A 25,057-nucleotide genomic window follows, 5' to 3' on the forward strand; every position below is an offset into this window, starting at 1 on the left:
TAGTTGTTTTCTGATTTTCAAAAATTTCTTCTGTTGTGAAAGGACTTTATTAATTTTCTTTTTATGGAAATTTGATTTTTATTTTTAATTCCTCACAGTGCCTAGCACATAGCATAGGTTTATTAGGTATCTTGTTGAATGAATATCAATTCTTTTATTCCTATATGAAAAGTGTCAAGCTTGTTTTAATTATGTAGGTAATTTAAACTAATATGTCTTTCATACAAATATATATTTTGGAGCAGCTAACTGCATGCCAACTAATATAGAACAGTCTTAGTTAAAAAAAAAATAACCTCAATAGCTTTGAGATTCCCATAAGACAATCAAACTGTAGTCAGAAGATAATGAATCAAAATAAAACCTGAATCCAAGTAGCTATACTGATCATATTAGGAATGTAGGTAGTAAAATTAAGAATTTAATAAATCCTAATTTTGAAGCACGTATGTAATACTTAAAATTATTTCTTTTAGGTTTGCCAATTCCAGTTATGGTTAGTAAATCACTAAGTAGTTTTCGAATTTAGTCACAGAACTGGGGCTAATGATATTCCTGTGTGAAAACCAAATAAATACCTATACTTAAGAACAACAACAAAAAGAATTCAATATCTAAAACTTTATATATGGAATGAAAGGGGTTCACATTGTTATAAAAAGCTTGTTAATGTTTAAATTTTCAGATAGTCCCAGATATTAGAAAGTCTTAGTTGATCTTGGTTCATTCACATATAAAAATTTCTGTGTTCTTTTTAAAAGATACTCATTCACAGGTTGGTAACTGGTACCTGGTAACTGGTTTTATAGACAAAACTGATGAATAAAATTGTAGCTCAATAAAATGTTGAAAACGATAATTTTATTAGTCAAATAAAAGAATAAGGCATATCTGTGATGAATACATATGAGGTTCTCAATAACCTATAGTTTAGTGTTGCTCTGCAAAGACAAAAATGCTGATAAAACTTAAAATTTATAGAAATTCATGTTTATAACTTCCTATCACTTCACTCTACTATATCCTGATATAACAAATACATATATGCATTTCCTTTAATTAGTTTAAGGAATACCAACATTTTTTTCCCAAAGCTCTGCACCAGAAAATACTTTTTAAAAATGAGGTTAAATTGACTAGAGTTCCTGTAATTTAAAACAAGCTAATTATAAAGAAAAATAATTTGAAAATTACAAAAAATAAAAGTCATTCCAAGATTATTATTCTAGTTTTTGTGAGAAGTACTTAAATGTATAGGATTCCAAAATAATAAAAATTGTAGTAAAATATTTTAAAGACTATTCAGTTGAATAAAGTAATTCCTTGTAAATTAAAGAGTGATCTTTTTGATTTCATTCAGAGATCTTATACCTCAGTTTTCACTTTGTTATCTCCAAAGCAAAGATGCTGTAAGTAGGCCGCTGCATTTGCTTGAACTGATGGAAACTGATGTTGTAGCATGTGAATGACTTCAGGTAGTTCAGGATCACGCCAAGCAAATTCTCTGTTTAAGAAAAAATGATTCCAAGAATTTTTCAAATTTGTACTTTGGTCATAATGAAACTATTATTACTATTGCGACGTAAGAGATACTTTGTTAAAGAAACAAAAAATTATTAAGATACCAAACATCTTTGTACAGTTTAAACCAGTGAAGAAAATATGCAAAGGCTCAGACAAATAGATATCAGGGTATAACTAATGAGACATGGGAGGACAAAAGAAAAACTTATTATATAAAACTTGATCCCATTGGTTTCATTTAAAAGAAAATCTTATTTTTATTGATAGCTTTCATTTTCTTCCCCCATAGAACTAAAATATTTTAATGGAACAAAAATAGTAGAATTCTTTTGGAAGACTAGACTTAATTTTAATGAATTTATATCTATGTAACAACTGTTGGCTGTGGTTAATATAGGACAAGTGTGGGTTTTTTAGCTTAGTGAATTGAGGGAACTGATAGAGAAATGAAAGGACAGCAGGGTGATATCATGAGGATCATGCTAATCTTATGGGACTAATTTTGGAAAAGTAGGTGAGGACTTGTTAAATGTAAATTTGTTACATTAGGAGAAAATTGGCTCATTTGAAAATGGTTCTAACAATCAGTAAGTTGGCTGACCTTGATTCAGGGATAAGAAAAAGGTTACTTGTTTAAACAAATAGTAAAACCTTCGAAAACAAACTTGCCAAAAATCTAAGCATTAATAGTGAGAGAAAAGAAATATAGAGAGAGTAGTAATCAAATTAAGTTTAAAAGAAAGAAGAGCTTTTTCTATTAATCAGGTACTTTAGACTTGCACAATATCTTGAACTTAGTGGTGCTCATTAAAGAGATATTCAATAATTACTTAACTCTTATTTTTTCTGGGTACCCTCAAAAGATGTGACTGAATCACTATAGAGAGGATGCCACCCTGGATTTACTTCATGGTCTTTCTCATTGTCTGAATGGGGACTTTTCCTACTTTTGTGGAAAAAAAAATAATTAATTGATCAGTTTCATGAAACAGCAATTATTTTCTTCTTGGAAACTTACAGTTTGGAGGGACAATGAAGAGTTCTTGTTGTCTCCATGATAAGAGGGCCACTGTCTCAGAGGCAAAGAAAATCTAGCTAGAAATCTATTTTAATGATCCAGCACCATCATTTATTTCAGAAGTATTGTTTGTTGACATAATGTATTCTTACATATGAATGTAAATGAAAACATCCCTGTTGAGCAGAAATGTCTTTCTTGGCACTAAAGGTGATAGTGCCTGCAGAGTGGGCATTTAATAAATGCTTATAGACTGCAAGTTTGTGTGGTATATTATCTATTAAAAACAAGAACAAGAACTGATGTTTAACTAAATGGATTTTTTAAAAAAGACCTTTTGGAGTATGAAGAAGTTATTTAAAACCACACCCAATCATTATATGGTATTTATGAAACATTTACAGAACTTAGGAAAGCTTCTGGTATAGTATGTGAATCTTAGGAGAAATTATATAAAGCTATGGTACTATGGAAGAGTAATGATGGACAGAAGTGGAGAGAAAGAGAGTACTTGTGTTGGTAACATCATGGAAGAATTAAAAATCAAAGAATAAAATAGAAAAATCATATCTAAAAATTTTGATAGATTTAGTCACACAAATTCTGTGATTGAAATACTACTAATTTTGTGACTAAAATACTACTATATAAATCAAATAAGTCTACTACTTATATGCCGTTGATACACAAACTGATACCTATACTGTGGTTTATTAGTTACCCTTTTAAGTTGGTTTTTGGTTTTTTTTTTTTGGCAATTGGGGTTAAGTGACTTGCCCAGGGTCACACAGCTAGTAAGTGTTAAGTGTCTGAGGCCAAATTTGAACTCAGGTCCTCCTGAATCCAAGGCTGGTGCTCTATCCACTATGCCACCTAGCTGCCCCTCCTTTTAAGTTTTAAAAGATCTTATTAAAAATTGCGGTCAACTTATCCACCAACCATAGAAAATCATTACCTTAAATATCATTTTTGGTGGCAGCTGCTTCATTGCATCCTCCTTTTATTAAGCCCTCATGAACCTTTAAGCCTTGTTCCTATAGTGTGAACAGTGAACACCTTTCTCAATGGTGTATGTTTAGCCAAGGCTAGAATTCTAATGCTAAAATGAGAACTTAAAGAAATGTTTCCATATATTTGTATTTATGAATGAATGAAGCAGCATTTATTAAGCACTTACTAAGCACATTAATAATTAATTTTAAAAAATAGAAAAGACATTCTGTGCTCTCAAGAGGTTTACACAGGAATAAGGGAAGCAATACACATGGGAGAGTAAAGATTAGGAAGGGGAACTTTAGTGCACAAAGTTACAGAGATAGTCATAGGGAGAATATGCTGATATCCACCATCCAGGAAAAATGACAGATAATTCGATGAAAGTTCCAGAACTGGAGAGGGATGGGTTGGAGAAAGAGGGTAGCAAGGAAATTAAGGAGGCCGTGGACAAGTAAGTCACATTTAAGTTTCCTTAAGTGGTTTTATATCTCAATTTAGGTTAATATGCAATTATGCTTATATTTATGAAATATGAAAAGAACCCACAACTGTCATTTAGAACTTTGAGTGGCCTGTAGTGGATTAATGAAATACACGAATAAGAATCACAAAGGATGAGGTGATGAGTGGGCTATGATGTCAATCCAACAAAGGCTAAGTTTGCATATTGGTATATAATACTAAAATAATTAATATCCCACACTACAATGAAGATAGTACTTTGCCTCGACATAAACTAGTATCATAAAATTTACCTTCTCCACATGTAGAGATCATAAGTGAGTGAAAATACAATTTAAAATACAGAATGTCTCTAAAGTCTTAGTGCAGTTTTAAGCATTAAAAGCTTAAAACTTTATTAGGACTTTGGGCATACTGTGAATTTTCAATAATGATACTAAGACTTGGATGAATCTTTAAAAATTTTACATTTCTTTTATGCTTTTTTGAAATTCAAATTCTGAACTTTAATTTCACCTTGACTTCAATTTCTATGAGTATAGTTGCTACTATTATTATCATAAGATAATAATGTATTCATATAATGAAGTTCATTATAAGGAAAAGTTTCACATCATCAAAGCAAGCCATAATAGTTTAAAGCATTAGACTATGAAATTATCATAATATGAATAACTGAACTACATTACCATACATGAAATCCTTGTTTATAGTGAATATATTCAGAGGTCAAAAATGGAGACTTTGGGGACACATGTAAAACAGAAAATCTCATGTCATTTTATTGCTTTTCTCAATTAAAATAATTACTGTCATCTTATTTATTTTTGTAGGATCAGTCAAGACAAAATAGCAAGCAATGAATGTCTCCAAAACTTATATTTACTTATATTCTGCTAAGCAACATTTGGAATGGCAAAGATGGAATCTAACTCAGCATGGGTGGGGAGGAGGGTGAACTGAGTAGTGAGTGGTCCAAGAATAACTGAACTGTATTAAAAAAAATATTAACTAGCAATCATAGGTTTTAATAAATTAATCACTGTCATCACTTGGTAAAACATCAGAAAATAAGAGTATTTGAGTACCTCCACTGTGACTAAGAATAAGCAGTTTTTGCTAAATGGACACAGGTGAAAAAAAGGAAAACAAATGAGTTTCCTTTAAAAACTGGAAGTGTTGATGGTTCTAGGATCAATACATCTGATTTCAAATAGTTTTCAGTCATTCTGCTTCAACAACAGCAACAACAATAAAACCCAGGCATTTAATTGATACTTTGTAATATTATCTGAAAGAACAAGTTGCTGCAATATCTATGAGAATTGATGATATTTGTTAAAAACAACTTTATGGTAGGGAGGAAAAAGGTACAAGGAATGAATATCAGAGATTATTGAGACAAGTAAAATTTGTTAGACATTTTCTGTTTTTAAGAAATAAAAAAAAATCAGTTTTAAATATTTCTAATTACTCCTGAATTTTAAATGCCCATTACTTAAAAGAAATGGACTTCTTTAAATTAGTTAAGTAATGTATATTATGTACTATTCTGAATGGTCGATACATTAAATGCAACCATGGGGGAAAATCTTGCTACAAAATCAAAAGGAAAATCTTTTCTGTTTTCGTTTTAAGTAATTTTATTATAGGAATTCATATTAAATCATATTTTCCATAATTTAGCTAATAGAAGTTCTAAAGGAAATTGATTAATATTTGTATGTCCATCATTATGATAAAACTCAGAATTTGCTTCTAAAATACTAACAAATCATCACGTAACAGGCCAAGTCTAAAGGCAGCCTATACATTAGGTTGGGCAATACCTTCCTAGCAATGCTACCACCTAAGTACTTCAATGACCAATGTCCTAACTATGCCAAGCACCAGTATGCATTTATTACACTTTGATTAAAGAGATGAAAATGGAACTCATATTTAGAATTTATTTCACTGATTATCATAGCTGGAGTACAACCCAGACTAGTATGTATTGGGCATTGTTGATACTGCAGGCTTAGTATTTAATAACAAAGTTATTTTAACACTGGTTTTTATAAAATTGTATGGTTACTAATAATTGTCATTGGTAAGGAGGGGACAGCTATGTGGCACCAGCCCTGGATTCAGGAGGACCTGAGTTCAAATTTGGTCTCAGACACTTGACACTTACTAGCTGTGTGACCCTGGGCAAGTCACTTAACCCTTACTGCCCCCCCCCCCCCAAAAGTAAAAAAAAAATTGTCATTGGTACTTGCCTAGGGTCTTTTTGAATGCTATCTATGGATGGTGATCTGGTTGTTCCATCATCAGCTGGTGCTCCATGCTGAAGTCTATTATAATTGCACTCTTGCATTCGATACTGCATTGGCCTGTAGGGTTCCGCATAGGTAGCTGTTGTGTTGAGAGCATAATTGTTTCTTTGGTATGTAAGAGTGCTTCGCTGGCTGGATGATCTTTGCAGATTTCCAACACCTAGTATAAAGTCAAGATTTTAAAAATCTACATATAAATACTATATTTAAATGAGGTTATACAGTTTTGTGAAAATCTGAAAGCAACTTTTATGTTTCAAGTAGTATAATAGTCAAAATTATTTGTACTAGCTTAATTGGAAATAGTCTGGGGATTGCATAGGTTAAGTTTAAAGTTAAGAGTATTTATCTGTATTTCTTTTTTCCTATTTTCTTGGTTTTGATTTTTATTAGTTTCACCTTTATTGTTTAATTAATTCCCAAGTAATAAAATCTGATCCTTCTGTGAATTAAAGTTATAAGGCTCCTTTCTTATTGGCCTGGGAGAAATATCTAAAAAAGGGCAGTTCAGAGGGGAGGGTGAATCTAAAAGGTCCCTCATTATTTCCGGGACCCCAATATCAAGGCGAGTCACCCAAATAAAGCTCTGTATATCAAATTTTGGCCCTCACACGAGAATAAAAATAGTATAACTACAGATTTCAGCTGGTAGTCTAATGACCATTTTTCTTTTATATGAGTATCAGAATTAGTGCCAATGATTTTGTTATGAAAGATACTAGTATTCAGCTTCTGATGAATTTGAGGATTTCATGTAAATAAAACACTTTATAAAGAGGAAGGATTCTATAAAGCAGGTGTACACACTTATACAGTTATAAATAAGGTTGAAAATATATGAACAACACAACTGAAGATATGAAATATAATTTTTCTCTGAGTATTTGCTTTAGGAATAAAAAAACATAAAGGAAATTTTGAACTTGAATCATTTCCTTTTTTGAGATGCTGCCTTTCTAACATAAAATATAAATTTATAGCTTTCTAAAAAGTATAACCTGTATGTTCATTGATTAGATTTAATCAAAGCAAAAATACATTACCTGTGAATAAGACATTAATGAACTCTTGATTTATTATTTGTATTGATCTATCATTGTTGCTTATTCACCGGTCATTCTGATGGCAACATGATTTCTTCCCAACAGGGAACACAGTCTCATTAGAATAAATCTTCTATTGGGAAACTGAATAATTGCCGAAGTAAAAAAAAAAAAATCATACCTACCTGATCCAGTGCGATATAATGCTGTCTGGGACCCCTGGAGCTCAACGGTTCCATGATTTGGACTACGATATATTGGGCTATAATAAGTTCTCCCTTCATATATAGGGGTGATGTGCAAGTCAGGAGATACAGTAGAACGCAATTCTTGCCCTAGTTGGCTATGCTGACTAGCATAAGAACTTCTCAAGCCTATAAGCAAGAAAATTTTATGATGAAATGGGGAAAATCACATGAAGACTTAGAACATAAAACCTCGTGAAAATATTAACCATGAGGACTGAATTTCTAATGAAATACTATTAAATTCAAATACTGAATTCAATTTAACTTAAAAGTGATAGACACTAATAATACAAAGGAATTCATTAATATTCCTGAAACATACATGTTTTCTTGGCAGCCAGGTGAAAAGGGCACAACTAGCAATGAAGGACAGGAGTGACAAGGAGGAAGATTTAAACTTGATACTTCCTAACAAAAAGAGTTGGCTAAAAATACAAAGGGATGACTGGGAATAGTGTGTTTCTTTCATTAGAAGCATTCAAATAAAGGGTAGATGACTATTTGGGTATATTGTAGAAGGGATGTTTGGAAAACATGGCTTCTGAGGTCCCTTCTAATTCTGTGAAAGGAATTGATATGGAACTGATAATAAAACTAGGTTCTAATCCAAGCACCTCATTTCCTTTAAGAGAAACACATTTTATAAAATTTGATTCAATTTACCAAATTTAGGGTATTCTTGTTTCTTAGAATTAAAATTAAAACATGCTTTTTAAAGCAAACAAACCCTCTTTCAGATGTTTAAAGTACATTTTGTTTTTCATTGGTGTTTTAATTAGTTAATTCACAAGTATTCAAAGAAAGTGTTAATAATTAGAAAGATATGTTGAGATTAAATGATTTTCATTCTCAGATTTTTTAACCTTTATTTACTGTTGTTATTAAATTCATCAAAATCTATATTCTAAAGAAAACTACTCTTTTTTCTCATTTCCTAATCACGAACAATCATACTCTTATTTCCTGATCATAAAAATACTATTTGTTTTGATATATTGTTAATACCTGAAATAGTGCCTACTATGTGTAAGGTACTGTACTAGGTAGTAAGGATTTAAAAAATGCAAAAATTAGATAGTCTCTACTTTCAATGAGCATATACAGCATGAACGGAAACTGAATATTGCATTATGAAGGAACCTAACAGGGATATCTAGTTCAACTTCTTACTCAATACAGAATCCCCTCTCCATTATTAAGGATAGGTGGTCTCCAGCTTCTGTTTCAATACTCTGATTAATAAGAAACTTATTTCCTCACAAGGTAGACTATTCCATTTTAGGAGAGTTAAAAAATTATTAGAAAGTTCTTCATTATAATGTGCCAAAACAGGTTTTTCCACATCTTCTACCCATTTTCTCAAGACACAATCTGGCAACATCTGGCACATTTCTTTCTTCTTAATGACAAATATTTCAAATATTTGAAAAATAATTCTAATGTATTTTCCTTTCAGATCAATATCTCTCATTCTTTCCATTGACTCTCACATGACAGTTTTAAAAATCCTTACATCTTGATTACTCTTTTAGACACAGACCAGTTTATGTTTTTTCTATTATCCAACATATTAGCTATATCTTTCAGCTTTTGGCCATTTATATCTATTTCCTACGTATTCATCTATCAATGGAATGGAATCAATAAACATTTATTAAGCACCTATTTGCCAAGTACTGTGCTAAGTAACGGGCTATATGAGGTACTGATAGGATTGTAGTGTTACTAAAAATATCCTTTTATTTTATCTGTCATGTCGTTAGTCAAAGACAAAGCAATCTAAGTATTAACGTAACATACTTTATGGGTAAAATAAAATTTTATTATTTACTAGTAACACTGAACAGAACTTTCAGACCAGATGGGAATAAAATAAGAAGTTACAGGAAACACAATATATACTTACTTTTTAAATGTTTGATGATAATGGACAGTCATTAATTGGGGGAAAGTCTTTTTTCACTGTCATAATTAAATAAAAGTCAAATGAGGTTAAAAGAGTGATAATGATGTTTAGTGATAATTGCTGTTCAGTTGTTTTAGTCATGTCTGACTCTTTGTGACCCTGTATAGGGTTTTCTCGACAAAGAGCCTAGAATGGCTTGCCATTTCCTTCTCCAACTCATTTTACAAATGAGGAAACTGAGTCAAATAGGGCAAAGTGACTTGCTCAGGGTCACACAGCTAGTAAGTGTCTGAGGCTGAATTTGAACTCAGGAAGATTCATCTTCCTAACTTCAGGTCCAGCACTCTATCCATTGCACAATTTAGTTTCCCCAGTGATAATAATGAGTGATAAAGAAATACCCCTTTCCTTTTTATGTAAATAGTTACTAGAAATAGTATTCTGTAATTTCCTTTCTCTAGTTTAGTTACCAGGACCAGATTGTTTTCATAAGAGTCTGGTAGTATTCTTTCTTTCTTTTTTATATTAAAAAAAAATTTATTAATTTTTTTTGTGAGGCTACTGTAATTAAGTGACTTGCCCAGGGTCACGCAACTAGTAAGTGTGAAGTGTCTGAGGTCGGATTTGAACTCAGGTCCTCCTGAATCAAGGGCCAGTGCTTTATCCACTGCGCCATCTAGCTGCCCCTCTTTCTTTATTTTTACAAATAAATTATATATTAGAATTAAATGTCCTTTGAATATCTGGTCAAAGGTTTTTCTTTTGACATTTCATTTATATATTCTTTAATTTCCTTTTCTGAGACAGAAGTACTTAAATGTTTATTTCTTCAGTTAATCTGGGGTATTTTATATCTTTGTAAACATTCATTTCTTGTCTTTCTCCTTTGAATTTCAACTTCTGTTTTTGGCTAAGGTTTTGTTATTTGTTGCTTTTTTGAATTTTTAAATTGCATGTCAAATTCATTGATTTCTTCTCTGTTTTGTTGCTAAAAGTATTCAAAGATTTAAAAAAAAACTCTTTTCCTAGTTGACAGATTTGTTTGCACCCCAAGAAATTGGTATGTTCTGTCAGTTTCCTTAATAAAATCAAATATTGTCTTTGACCCACCAGAATGTTTATTTATTTTCCAGCTAAATTTGACTAATTTCTTCAAAGGACTTTTATTGATCATTTTTATTATAGTGTGGTGAATCAATGACGCATTTAATATTTCTGCTTTTCTCCATTTGTTTATGACATAAGTATGCCCTAAAAGGTTCTTAGAAGCATTTTGGTGCATCTATATAAAGTGCTGATAATGTTTTTAGAGCCTATTAATTTTCTTGCTTATCACTTTTAATCATGACAATTTTTATGGTTACCTTGTCTTAGAACATGATTGCTATTCTTACATTTAAAGATTCTTCTGAAGGACAAAAATTTCTGCTAGAGTGCTTAATTTTAACTTAGTATGAAAGTTAGTTTCAAGTAAGCTTCCTTTCCCCCTCAACCCCCTCCCCCCCCATGTCTTCTTTGTAGGATTCTGCTTTCTAATTTGTTTTATGGTTGAGTTCATTCTATTCTCATTTATGGTTATGATTGTTAATTATATATTATCTTCCATCCTAACCTCATATTTTTTTTTCTCTTGCTTTCTTTCCTTACCCTACTTTTTCCAATAAGGAAGTAGAGAAAGAAAAGGAATCTTATTAGTGTATTGCACCTACCCCCTAACCCTCTTTTCACCAAGTTCTGAAGCCAATCTCTGGCTTTTACAATTTTAATCTCTTTATAACACCCCATTTTATGATCAATCTTCTGGAGCTGAAGTTTGTTTACTTGTATTTCCTGCCTGATATTATTATTTTTTATCTTCCTAGACCTTTTCCTGACTCTATTTCCTTGTTTAATGTATTTTTATACCAAACCTCTGTGTGTGTTTGACCCTCCTTTATCCTATTTAGATAAGAGTTTCATAAGAATCCCACTCCTCCCCAATAGGATATTCAATTTATACGAGAGTAAATTCTTCACCCTTGTTCCTATTCTTGGTCCCTCTCTTTTTCTTTCCTATCTTAAAACTAAGAAAACAAACCAGTCAGTTCATGTATTTGTCTTAACTCCCAAAGTGAGCCCAAAACATAGCAGGGTTCCCAGGGACAATTATTTCCTCCTCTTAGGACATAAACATTTGTCATTGTTCAGTCCCTTCCAATTGCTTGACTGCAGCTACCTTATTAGGTTTCTTTTGACTCTTGTGTTTCCTTTTCAAAGTTTTACTCAGTATTGCTTTTTTAATCAGGGATATTCGACAGTTGTGTGATCCTGACAGTGATTCCTTTGTATTTGAATTCTTTCACACTAGGTGCTTGCAATATTTTTCCTTTGATTTCTTAAGCTATTGATTTTGGCTATGACATTCCTAGATGTTTTCACATTTTTTAAAAAAAAGGTCATCAGTGGATTCTTTATATATTTTCACATCCCACTCTGGTTCTAACGGATATAGGCAGTTAAAAAAAAAAGTAACTAGTTTTGGGTTTTAATTTTAATTTTTTTGGTGTTGTTATGGATTTCAGAAATGCTGAAGATTTTTAAATGATTTCTTCTCTGCTAATTTTCTAGTTCAGTTGTTTTGGATAATTTTTTTAACACTTTAAAAGTTTTTTAAACTTTTAAATAGTATTTCTTGTTTTCTCATGGAATCACCAATTTCTATTTCTCCAATACCCCCCCCCCCAAAAAAAGGATTCTATTACTTGGATAAGATAGTCCAATCTTCTCAGCTTTAATTTCATTTAAAATTCTCAAGATTCATTTATTCCAGCCACTTTTCTAGTTATTGTGACTAAGTCTTTTTTCCCCCCTTCTGACACCCTGCTTATTGTTGTAGGGTTACTTTCTTCCCACAGGTTTACTTCTTAGGCTTCTCTTTATTGTGGTTTTCTTCTGTTTAAAACTAATTTTCAGTCTTAGTTCTTGGATTAGAACTTTTTATGTTAGTACTCTCTAGGACTTTTTAGATGGGTTGGATAGAACTTGCTTGGATTGGATCCCTCTTTTGTCTGGATTCCATTGCCATGATCTCATCTGGACAGAATGGCTGGTACTAGGCCTTAATCTTTGTCTCAGTCACTGGGCTGTTTTGAGGGTTTTGGTGCCAGCAAGTCTTTGTCTCCTTTTCCTGATACAAACCTCAAAGAAGAGTTAGTTCTGTCCCTTATGGTTTTTCTGAAAGGTCCAATCAGATATTGGAGATCATATTGGTCTGAGGCCTCCTGCTTAATGCTTGCATCAAGAACTCAGGCACTGAGATGGCTTTGTATCCTGTACTCTGAGGAATGCATGGGAAGATCCTATTTCCCTGTTCAATAACCTATGGTGGATGGTTCTGTTTCCTGCTTCTGTTCTGACAGGTAGAGATATCTGTCTGAATTGAGGTCCAAAAATACTAGAGCTCTCATTGACTTCTGACCCCACCTCCTCCAAAAATACCCTCTCATTTTTATATCATTGTGAGGTATTTGGGTATGAGCTCAGTATGTATAGAAGAGCTAAGCTTCTCTACAATTTTTCACATTGTCATCTTAACTAGAAGTCTTGTCCAATTATTTTGGAATTCAACTTAGAATTATGCTTAGTAAAGAAATGTCAATTTGCTTCTGCTAACTTCGAGTCAATTCATAGAAGGTCTTTCATTTCTTTTCTGTATTCTTTATTTCTTATTGCACAGTTATATAATTACACCTTCCACATTGCAACTTCCCCCATTATGGTTTTGACATATCATGGGTTGACATAAGAAATTAAATGGTGTGATGAAATAATGGGATTTCGCAGATACTCAAAGACCCACCTGGAGATTAATCTAGACTGATTGAATCAAGTGAGAGTGATTGACTGCTGATTAGCCTACTTCAAGTTAACTGGACTGTAATCACACCTGGCTATCCCTTAACCAATTGATTTGGATGATGTCAACCAATCAGCTTGAAGTAGTGTGTAAGGACTGCCTCTGTTCCAGACCTATAGAAAGGTTCCACAATCAGCTTGCTGAGGAGTTCCTGATTAAAGCAGGCTCGTGGAGGAGGACTTGAGGAAGAACCCAACCAGGCTGGAACTCTAGGCTAGGTAGGACTTCTTTTTCTTAACTCCTTGTGAATACCTCTATGCTTTAATAAATGTTTAATGCCCAAAGACTGGTACTGAAGCTTTTTAATTTAAGGCGATCACACAATATAGATTTTAAACATCAGTTTGGCGACCACGAAGGGACCTTAAGGACCCTCCCACCCTCCCTAGTTTGGCCATGAGCTGGCTAATTTGGTGGACTTTCACTTACCTCCCCTCATTGACATTCTCTTATTTGCCTAATCTCCCTTGTTTTAAGCCTCTAAAAGCCTTGCTTCAGGAGAAAAACCAGTCCATTTTAAAGGGCAACATGTTTGAATATTTTTTTTTCCTGATGCTTTTCCTCATTGGAGAATTTCAGGACTACTTAATGTCCAGATTTAATCAGATGGCCTACTCAGTCTTTTCTTGTTGTCTTAAGGGCTTTTTCTTCATCTATGTAGGATGAAACCTTTGGCATAATGGAGAAAGAGAATCTGTTCCCTTCACCAGACATATGTTTAAATTTACTGAGAGTATCATAGCTAAATTTGAATTTTACCCTGAAAATATAAATATAGCTCTAATAATTATAATTTTAATCCTCTTTATTAGCAATATTGTGATGTGGAAAGAGAAAAAAGGAATGCCACGTGGTGAGAGAGATGCTAGGATAGCTCTCTCTGCTGGAGATAACCCTAGTTCAGAAACAGATATTGACCAATCTTTAGAATCAGATCAACAGAAACTGCTCCCCCTGCAGGAAGCTATAGAACATACCAAAAAAGGAGCACCAATTCAAGTCAGAAAACATAGTCCCTTTAGACCAAGTGACTTGAGCGCATGGAAATCAATCATCCCTAGTTTTGAGAAAAATCCAAACACTGTAATTTCACAGTTAAGGACTATATTTAATGCATATCAACCCACTTGGGCTGATGTTACCTGTCTTATGGAAACTTTACTATCCCAGGCTGAGATTGCGGATATTATCTCAGCAGGAAATGCCCTTGTTGCGAAGGGTCAGGCTGTTGTGGCATGACCTCTAAAGGATCCAGAATGGAATTATAATAATGACAGACAATTCCAAGAATTAAAAGATGCTAGAGAAACACTTCTGAAGGGAATGGAATCTTGCTCTAGAAAACCGGAAAACTGGCAGAAATTTTTAAGCCTACCTCAGGAGGCTAATGAAAGACCAAACAGATTTTATGATAGACTTTGTGAGGCTGCTAGACAGTACACCAGATTGGATCCAGTAGATTTAAGAGATTCCTATAGCGTTCTCAACACATTTGTTTATAATTCACTGCCAGAAATCCGCAGATACTTTCTGACACAATGTCCATACTGGAGAACTCTCACAGTAGATAGGATTAAGGAACTTGCAAATTATGTCTTTGATTCAAGTGAGGAAAGTCCAGATGGCCCTAGGCAGAGTATTCTGGCACCTGCAATTCTTAGTCAGCCATTTAAACGCCAACACAAGGGCACTAAGGTATGTTACTACTGTAAAAAACAAGGACACTTCTTGAGGGAATGTAGGACTAGAAAACAAGAACTCAACAGGGCAATGGCCAAGAGCCTTGCGCAATTCTTTGGGGGAAATCGAAATAATTATGGCAACTTTTATCAGAAAGGAAACAACTGAGGTAATTATAGGCCTTATTACAGACAGAATCAAAATGGATATAAATCTTTTCAGGGGGATACAGAGAGACAGTATCAGAATAACCGTGGACTCCCTCAAAGCGGGGCACAGGATTGACAAGACGAAGGGGAGGAACGGAACATAGATAATGAAAGCAACATATTCCCAGATCCGGATTTTTTGAATGCACTTGTGCAAGTCCATTCACCTCCCCAGAGTAATGAACCTCATGTAACCCTCAAAGTGGGGGACCAGTTAAAACAATGTGGCATACTCCAAATTCTGACTGCTTAAATACTTTAACCTTAACAAGCTTTTCCTTCTGCAGGTAAACCACTTTTTTGTTTGTTTGTTTTATGAACCATGAGTTTCATGAGTCTGTTTATAGTATTATGTTTAAAACCTAAATATCTGTTACTGTCATACTAGATAGAGAATTCATGTATAAGATAATGTGTTTACTTGCTAAAAGAAGATTATATAATAATGTCTAATATTATCAGTTGTTTACATTCATTTATCATTTACATGCCATTGTGACTATGTATACTCTGGGTATGGTTTGGAATTATTATATATATTACAAGTATATCATCAGTTATGTAGCATAACATGCATTTTTACCATCATACTGTCTTTGGTGAAATTAATATGAGATTTATGAATTATGGAAACTTATCATCTCAGAGACTAACTGTTCTTACAATGAGTTTGATATAGGCCCTGTAGAGAATATATGTACAACAGGAGAAGAGACAGGTACATGTAAGTCTATGGTTTGCTTATGATGGCAACTATATAGACCACAATTGCTGGACACAGTCCAGTTTCTTCCTCTCTCCCTTCCAAAAGTTTTCTTTTTCTTTCACTAAGTCTGATGGCATGGTCAGAATCCATCCACCTGTGGCCTAGCACAATTACTGGATGTCTCGAAACCATGAGATATGGTATGATAACCTTTCCATAACATTTTCAGGTGTCATGAACATGTTATTAAATTTGGCTTTGATCCAGACACGTGGTGGTAAGAAGCGTTATAGATTGCATAACTACCTCAACCCTCTATTGTATAAAGGAGGGAATGTAATGGAATGTATTAAATATGATCATTGACAACACTATGCTAAGGTTTAGTAAAAAAATCCAGCAATTCAAACAGTTAAAGAAGAAGAATCCAGCTTTCCAGACCAGAATCCAGCTTCCTCCTGATGACATCTTACCACTCCAAGAAGACAAGAGAACTGAGAAAAGAATTCCAAAGACTTAATTATTTTTTACTGTTTCATCAAGGAACACCTGCTCCTAGAAGAAACAAAGGTGGGAATGTGATGAAATAATGGTATTTCGCAGATACTCAAAGACCCACCTGGAAATTAATCTAGACTGACTGAATCAAGTGAGAGTGATTGACTGCTGATTAGCCTACTTCAAGTTAACTGGACTATAATCACACCTGGCTATCCCTTAACCAATTGATTTGGATGATGCCAACCAATCAGTTTGAAGCAGTGTGTAAGGACTGCCTCTGTTCCAGACCTATAGAAAGGTTCCACAATCAGCTTGCTGAGGAGTTCCTGATTAAAGCAGGCTTGTGGAGGAGGATTTGAGGAAGAACCCAACCAAGGCTGGAACTCTAGGCTAGGTAGGACTTCTTTTCCTTAACTTTCTGAACTCCTTGTAAATATCTGTATGCTTTAATAAATGTTTAATGCCCAAAGACTGGTACTGAAGCTTTTAATTTAAGGTGATCACACAATATAGATTTTAAACATCACAATGGGAATTTTGGGATAGTTTTGTGGAAGCCACAGACGACACAAAAAGGCTAGCAGACAACACAAAAAGTTTAAAAAATGAGAAATGCATTGTGTATATATATATATATATATATATATATATATATTTTATCTTTTAATACCATAATAATTTAAACTTCATCTCTCGTAGAAAGTGAGGACCAAAAATTTTTACTCAGATTTTCCAGGTTGTGGGGGTGTCATGCCCCTGACCCCCCACTATATGGAAAGGATAACTTTATTTAATTATGTTTGTGTAGCAGAATTTATTTATCCATTCCCCAACTGTTTATAGTGGGCACCTACTTTATTTCCTGTTCCTTGCCACTACAAATATTTGGGGATTAAATAAGATCTTTTTTAAAAAAATCCTTCTATTTTATTTATTTATTTATTTTTTACGGGGCAATGGGGATTAAGTGACTTGCCCAGGGTCACACAGCTAGCAAGTGTCAAGTGTCTGAGGCCGGATTTGAACTCAGGTACTCCTGAGTACCAGGGCCGGTGCTTTATCCACTGCGCCACCTAGCTGCCCCCAAGATCTTTCTTTTTATCTTTATCTTTCTTTATATGCTTAGCTGTAAGATGTGAGTTAAAAGCTTGTATATTTTAATTTTAAAAACATAATTCCAAATTGTTTTTCAGAAAGGGTGACCCACTACAATTTTAAAGGGCAGGAAAATGCCATTATTTTCTATAAATGGAGCTGGAAAAACATTTTTTAAATGTAAACTTATCAGTTTAATGATTTGTCCCCACATCTAAAAATACCAAAACCAAATGGAAAACATTCAGAATTTAAGTCTCATACAAAGTCACCATCATATCAACTTACCCTGTTGATATAATGGTGACATTTTTTTATCCCTTTAATTTAATATTATTATGTGTAAGACCCATTAAAATAAATATTATAATCTATTTTTCATCCAGGGGTGATTTAAAATTTCTTTTTTCAATAAACTCTGCACCTAGAGGTTAACATATTTCAGTACATCGACATGAGTCTCTGTAGGGCAAAAAAATCCCCCCCCCTTTCCCCATGTGTTGGGCAATGAGGGTTAAGCGACTTGCCTAGGGTCACACAGCTAGTAAGTATCAAGTGTCTGAGGCCAGATTTGAACTCAGGTCTTCCTGAATCCAGGGCCCGTGATTTATCCACTGCGTCCCCTAGCTGTCCTGGAAAACAATTTTTCCATGGGTTATTCCATCATTTAGAATCTATTTAAAACTTTGGAAAGCTCAGTGTCTGAATCTATTATCAAGTATTGCTTTAGCTTTGTTGACTAACTCAAGGGGAATTGCAGCAAATCAAATGATAAGTACACTTTTTTGGAAGTGCCTTGACTCTGATGTTGCAAATAAGAAAAAAGGTAAATCACATAGCTTAAAAATCTTATCCAGAACAAATCAGCACATAGACAACTCAAAACCCTGACTCGCTTTAATTCTGGGAATTCTTTTATTATTAATTTTCAATTTTTCTTTTGAAACTTTCTCCACTTTATCAGTGGAGAAAAATATCTAGAAGAAAAAAATACAGGTTGGAGTGTATTTCTTCTGAAACAATATCTAATTTTCCATCCTATCTGTCAATAATCAGTTTTTTGTAAATCAGTAAATGAAAAGTTTTCCATGGACAGAGAATTCACATATTTTTCTTTCACCCATTCAGGTGCTAGGATGTAAAGCAATCTCCATAATATCTCAATCTATCCCCTTCTTTATACTCACATGGTTATCATTCTACTTCTGGTCTTTATAAACTCTAACTCAAGCTATTGAAACAGTTTGATCCCTACTAGTATTCCTGCTTTCAGTCTTTTCAATGTTACAATGTCTGATAATGTTACTGCCTGGCTGAAGAATCTTCAATGGCTCCCTGTTGTCTCTAGGATAAAATAACTTATTCATCATGTTGGTATTTCAAGTCCTGCATGATTGAGCATCGGTTTGCCTTTTCATAATGATTTCCCAATACTCTTTCATGGAGTCCATGTTCCAAACAACTGACCTACTTGTCATTCCCAGAATTTGCCTTTCCATAGTTTATCTCTGTGTCTCTATATGGGTGATCCCCACTTATCTGGAACATACTCTCTCTACTTATTCTCAACTGAGGTCCCACTTCTTGTAGGAAAACCTTTCTTGATCCTTTACTCTTTCCCTTGTCAAATGATTTTACATTTACTTATCTGTTCACATGCTGTTTCACTCATTTTCATCTGAACTTGACAAAGGAAGGTTGAATAACCCATAGTTTGGTATAGAAACATATTAAACTCAACAAGAACAGAGAAATGGGGGAGGAAAGGGTAGATTTAAGGAGGTATTAATCTTAAATAAAATTTATTTATCTTTGGATAGTGGTTACATGAAGGGGGAATAAAAGGAAAGAAAGGATAAGAATCTATAATGAGGAAGTTGGCAAGAAGAAAAGAGCAGTAGAATGAAAAGAGCCTGAATAAAATATAGATCACCAGTGTTTAGCATAGAGCTCTCTCAACATGATCTTTTCCTTTATAAACGTGGGAGAGGAGGCAAAGAGAGGGAAAAAAATAAAAGGACAGGCTTGACGGAAATACTTAATTGACTATGAATCATAATGGTAAATGCGAATGGAATGAACTCACCTGTAGGATAGAGGAGGGTAGCAGAATAGATTAGAAAACAGAGTTCAACTCAAATAGAGTTAAAATAAGGGATAAGAGCAAAATCTATTTAATGCTTTAGCAGAACTAAAAAAAAAAAGCAAAGGTTACAATCATGATTTCAGACAAGGTAACAACAAAAATAGATTTGATTAAATGAGATAAATAGGAAACCTACATTATGTTTGCAGGCATCATAGACCAGTTGATATCTATATCTCTACACACACACACACACACACACATGCATTGAAGGTATAGACAAATCTAATGAAAACCAATATAATAAAGAAGTAAAGGACCTGAATAGAATTCTAGTAGACACAAATAGGACAGGAGATTACTGAATGGCAATGGAACTCTTAAAAAAACCCCCAATAAACCATGTGGTAGGGCATAAAAACTTCACCAACAAATGCAGAACAATTAAACACATACTTTACTGGCTAGAATGTAATAAACATTTATATTTTATAACGGGCCTGTGAAGAAATGATTAAATATTAACTGAAGACTAAATAACTTAATTCTAAACAACTCACAGTTCTGATTAATTCAGTGACAAACTATGATTCCAGAGGGCTAAAGATGAAGCATGCTACCCACCTTTTAACAGAGAGGTGATGGACTCAAAATGTAGAATAAAGAATATAATTTTGGTGATAATCAATGAGAGAATTTGCTTGACTACACATATTTTATAAGGGTTTTCTTTTCTAATATATTTCTAACTTTATGTTGTATAGATATTAAATTTCAGGGTCACTGAGTATCAAAGACATTGTGCCAGACCAGAAAGTGAGAATGACTGACCTAAGTCCTTCATTTCAGCATTAGCTGAACTCATTTCACAGGATTTTAGCAATATAGGGACTATTAGGTATCTTTTTTTGCCTTGTGGAAATCCAAGTGTAACAATTTTAGATGATAACAGAGAAGTCTCTTTTCGCCCTAATTCATCTGCCATCATACCAGCAATAGTTCTATATCTCCTCATATCTGGATAATTGCAAGAGTCTCACTTCAATACCTCCTGCACATTACTAAATGTAGAGACTAATATTCCTAAAACACTGTTTTTAATGTCACTCCCTCACTCAAAATTCTTTGACAGTTTCCCATGCAGATAATTAAGTATAAATTCAAGATCTTTCACAATTTGGCTCTGATCCACCACTGAGGTCTTATCTCTTTCTACATCATATCTCCTCAACTCTGACCAAACTAGATTACTCTTTATCTTCTGAACATGAGTCTTAGACTATCACCATACCTCAGCTACCTTCTCATGCTAGAAATTTTCTCCTCCTCTGTAATTCTCTTAGCCCAGAACACCCTTTTGTCCCATTGGTGAGTTCCTCCGTTCTGAGGATGGGCCTATGTTGGCCAACATTTATTCTCCTTCCAACTCTACTTCTGACTCACGGGATCTTGTCAACATACCCATGAATGGGTACCTGTTCCTCCTTCATCCCATGCTTTTAGCTCCTTTTAAGCACTATCTTTCCCCATTAGAATTTAAATTACTTGGGAGTAGGAATTATCTTTCTTTTCACTTTATGTTTGTATTCCTCCTGCTTAGCACAGTGCCTGGCCAATGGTAAGTATTTAATAAATGCTTGTTGAATGACTGTCACACTGTATCTATTTCCATTTGTCCTCCTATCTTTTTCTTGTGAAGAATATTTTTCCTTTACCTGACTGCTTTATTCCAGGGTAATTTCTCACTCAAATTTATTTGGTATTTCAGCACCTAACATCCAGGTGTTAAATTCTCTTCTTAAAATTATTTGTATTTGCATTGTCTAATATAATGCTTTGCACATATTTAGTACTCAACAAATGCTTATTTATGAACATAAAAATACATTCTTTTAAATCTCCATGACTTCATGAAAAAGGTTAAAATTTCCCTTGCTATTAAAGTTCCCCTTGATTTACAAAAGAATGAAGACAGGAGGCTGTCCTAGAGAAGATTACTGAGGCAAAAATTATAATTTTAGTAGGTGTAACAAGTAGGTGATGGATCAAAATTCACCAAAAGATAGGTTGTATGGCAGTCCTCAAAGATAACTTTTCTATAATCAAAACAGCTTATAGACTATGCTATAGACTCCTTACCGTTGTCCAAATTTCCAAATTAACAAATTGAAAAGATCTACTCTCATTGAAAAAAAAAAAGTATGTATATATACACAGACACAGATGTATATGTGTGTGTATATGTATGTACAGATCTTTGGCTGGTAATAAAATCCCACATTTAAAAAATGACAATAAGCAGTTTGGACCCAAAGATGTTCTTTAAAAATGCAAGATAGATATGGTGTAATGTTGATTGATTGTCTTTTTGAGAAACATTTAAAATTCATTACAAGTGAAAATTGCAACTTATATAAATATATTACAATGTTTTATGTTTCTTTTCTTTTTTGGAGATAATTGGGGTTAAGTGACTTGCCCAGAGTCACACAAACTAATAAACGTCTGACACTGAATTTGAACTCAGGTCCTCCTGAGTTCAAGGCCAGTGTTTCTGTACTACCTAGCTGCCCTTTATTACAGTTTTATGCATCAGTAATTAGTATATACCACAAAAGTTGAAAAGTTCTCATATTACCATCATTTTTTAAAGCAACAGTTTATTACAGTAGATTCATTCACTAGACTTTAAGCTACAATTTAATCTTTTTACTAACCTGTGAGACTGTCTGGACGAGGTGGAACCATCCTCTCATAAATATCATATTGTTGCTGTCCAAATTGTTCAATATCATGAATAGTTCTTTGTAGTGATGATCCCAGATGCTGTGGAACTGCAGTCATTCCAGAGCGTTTTGGGGAAGATGAGCCTACCTGGGCATGGGATGGAGAAGCTACCCTAGTCTGTGCATCAGTCAGGGTTAGAGGTGAACCCACTCTGACTGCTGTTTGATATTGAGAAGCTGTTCCATTGGGGTTAGCGGTTTGCCTTGATGTGACTGAACCAACCCGTCGTACAGCTGTGGGAGAAGCAGGTCTCTGTGTGGCATATGGAGATGCTGCTCGCTGGGCAGGTAAGGTAGTAGATGAATACACATTTGAATTCAGTGGTCGGGAGTCAGTCACTGATGGAGAGCCATATCCACTACCCAAAGAAGTTCTCAGTGACCCCCTTGAAGGAGAAATGCCCGTACTGATAACATAAGAAGGAGACTGTGCTCTAGACGGAACAGAACTAACTCTTCTCATGGTTCGATTGGTAATATTTACAGAAGGCTGACAAGAGAAAAAAAATAGGATTAATCTTCCCCCAATTTTTTGAAGTTTAAAGTTAGATAAAAACACTGAATGAGACAATACAAACCGAAAGCCACTTTATTCTAAATATTCATTTCATAAAATGAGATTTTTTCCCCATGATCTAGCTTTATATCCAGAGCATTTTTCTTTACTTTACCTTTATGTTTCTTTTGTTTAATTTTCAACCAATCCCCTTCCAAAAACACTAGAATCAACAAACTTGGATCTAAAGACCTTTTCATATTTCTTTCTCTGTTGTCTTTATTCCCCCCCCCACACTCTGGCATGGAATATTTTTATTAACACAGAAGTTTGTTTTTTTCCTGAAGCACAAAGAAATAACTTGAGTACAGGATTTTCATACATACTTCTTTCCTTTCTAGTGCAGTTGCATCAAAATAACCTGTGACTCAAAATTTGAATAGGATAAACATTAAAGTAAAACAAAAACATTATATGAGCACCTCATGCTAAATATAAGAATTCACACCTGTGATTTAGAAGTCTGAGCCTTCAGAATGATCTCAATTATATTTTTACTCATAAAGAATCTTTTAATTAAATCCCCAATGCACAGTCCTGCTGGTTGATGTCCCTATCCCAAATATGTTTTTCATTTAAATATGTCTATTTAACGATTTCATACATTTTCCTTAGCGTCCCCTCCCCCTGATACCTGAGCTCTGTTCTTCTTGAAATGACAGTTACAAAAAGAAGCAAATTGGAGGTAAACCAAAAATATGTTCTTTCATTAAAAATCTAATTTTATACAACAGAAACAGTGTTGTAAGCTCGCTAAGGGTTTAGACCATAGCTTATTTTGAAATATATATTTCCCCTCATTTTTTCACACAGTAGGTCCTTTGATGTTAGGAATGTTTAGGCTCTGTGTTGTGCTCCCAGTCAAACCCGATAGAAAGGGAGACCAAAAAAAAAAAAAAAAAGAAAAGAAAAGAAAAAGAAAAGAAACTGAGGACTACTGCTAGTAGGAAAATCTCTATTTAATGTTACTGATCAACATATCCAAATCTAGATTTGTAATTTTTCCAGATTTGCAATCTTCTACCTTGAGACCAAAATCTACTCCTCGTTTTTAAAGTGGTGTTATGATTATGAAGTCCTCTGATAAAAGAAACCCTTCATATCTATAGTTACAAAGTGTATTATACAGAAAGAGAAGCATTTAACATTAATGAAGATCTTTAGTATCATTTTGGAAAAAAATACATAATTTTCACAACCAATATAATAGTGTTGATAGTAGTGATACTTTAGTTACTACCTTTTGCAAACAAACAAGCAAATAAATAAAAATCTAATTCATTTGCGATTTGTCAAGGTCCAAGAACTGGATAGTAATGGGGTATTATACTTTGATATCTATTATAGTTTTCATTTGGTGCCAAGTAGGAAATGGAACAGTTGACAAGAAGGTAGTTCTCATCAGTTATTTTAATTGTGTAGTTATCCTTTTTTTCTTAGTTATGGTGACTGTTGGAAATCGGAAGACAGTAAATAGGCTCTAAAGGATGTGCAGATAAGCTAATTAAATAAACAAACAAACAGCTCTATATGGTTAATTTTTTTATACAAAAGATGCATTCAGAAATATGTTTAATGTTACTCTACATATATAATCTATATCAGTTTACTTGTCTTGGGGACGGGGGGAGGGAGGGAAAAAATTTGAAACTAGAAATCTTATAAAAACAAATGTTTTTATAAGAATAATAGAATACTTTTATAATTAAAAAAAGATGCATTCATTGGACTGTAGGATAATTTTACTATATATATAGGTATTCCTTTATTTCATAACAGAGATGTTCAGTATGTAATTTTCTATAAGGAAAATCCTATTCTAAAATTCTATACTAGGTGCTTAGTAGTATATCTTTAGTGTGCTTATAGGGATCAATAGTTAACATGTAACAGTTCATTTTGCTTTGTATTTTGTCACTTCTAGGATTTCTGAACAAAAGAAATTCCTCATTTTTAATGAGGATAATATTATTCTCTACACTTCTAATTTAACTTTTTTTTCCTTCATGGTACTTACTATATTGAATT

General features: G+C 33.5%; 1 protein-coding gene across 12 annotated transcripts in view; it reads right to left on the reverse strand.

The window, feature by feature from the left end:
• Positions 1–25,057, reverse strand: part of PKP4 (plakophilin 4) — a 247,843-nt gene that overhangs the window by 36,698 nt on the left and 186,088 nt on the right. For all 12 annotated transcript variants that reach the window (XR_006355508.1, XM_043991466.1, XM_043991465.1 and 9 more), the window contains 4 exons: positions 22,405–22,963; positions 7,547–7,735; positions 6,262–6,478; positions 1,372–1,504 (listed from right to left, as the gene is read on the reverse strand). Coding sequence is in view for 11 of the 12 variants with exons in the window: in XM_043991466.1 (XP_043847401.1) it covers positions 1,372–1,504; positions 6,262–6,478; positions 7,547–7,735; positions 22,405–22,963 (1,098 nt within the window). In the remaining variant the exon portion in view is untranslated. The remainder of the gene's footprint in view (positions 1–1,371; positions 1,505–6,261; positions 6,479–7,546; positions 7,736–22,404; positions 22,964–25,057) is intronic.

Source organism: Dromiciops gliroides, chromosome 3 (assembly GCF_019393635.1).
Source record: "Dromiciops gliroides isolate mDroGli1 chromosome 3, mDroGli1.pri, whole genome shotgun sequence".
In the NCBI taxonomy this organism is placed as follows: Eukaryota; Metazoa; Chordata; class Mammalia; order Microbiotheria; family Microbiotheriidae; genus Dromiciops; species Dromiciops gliroides.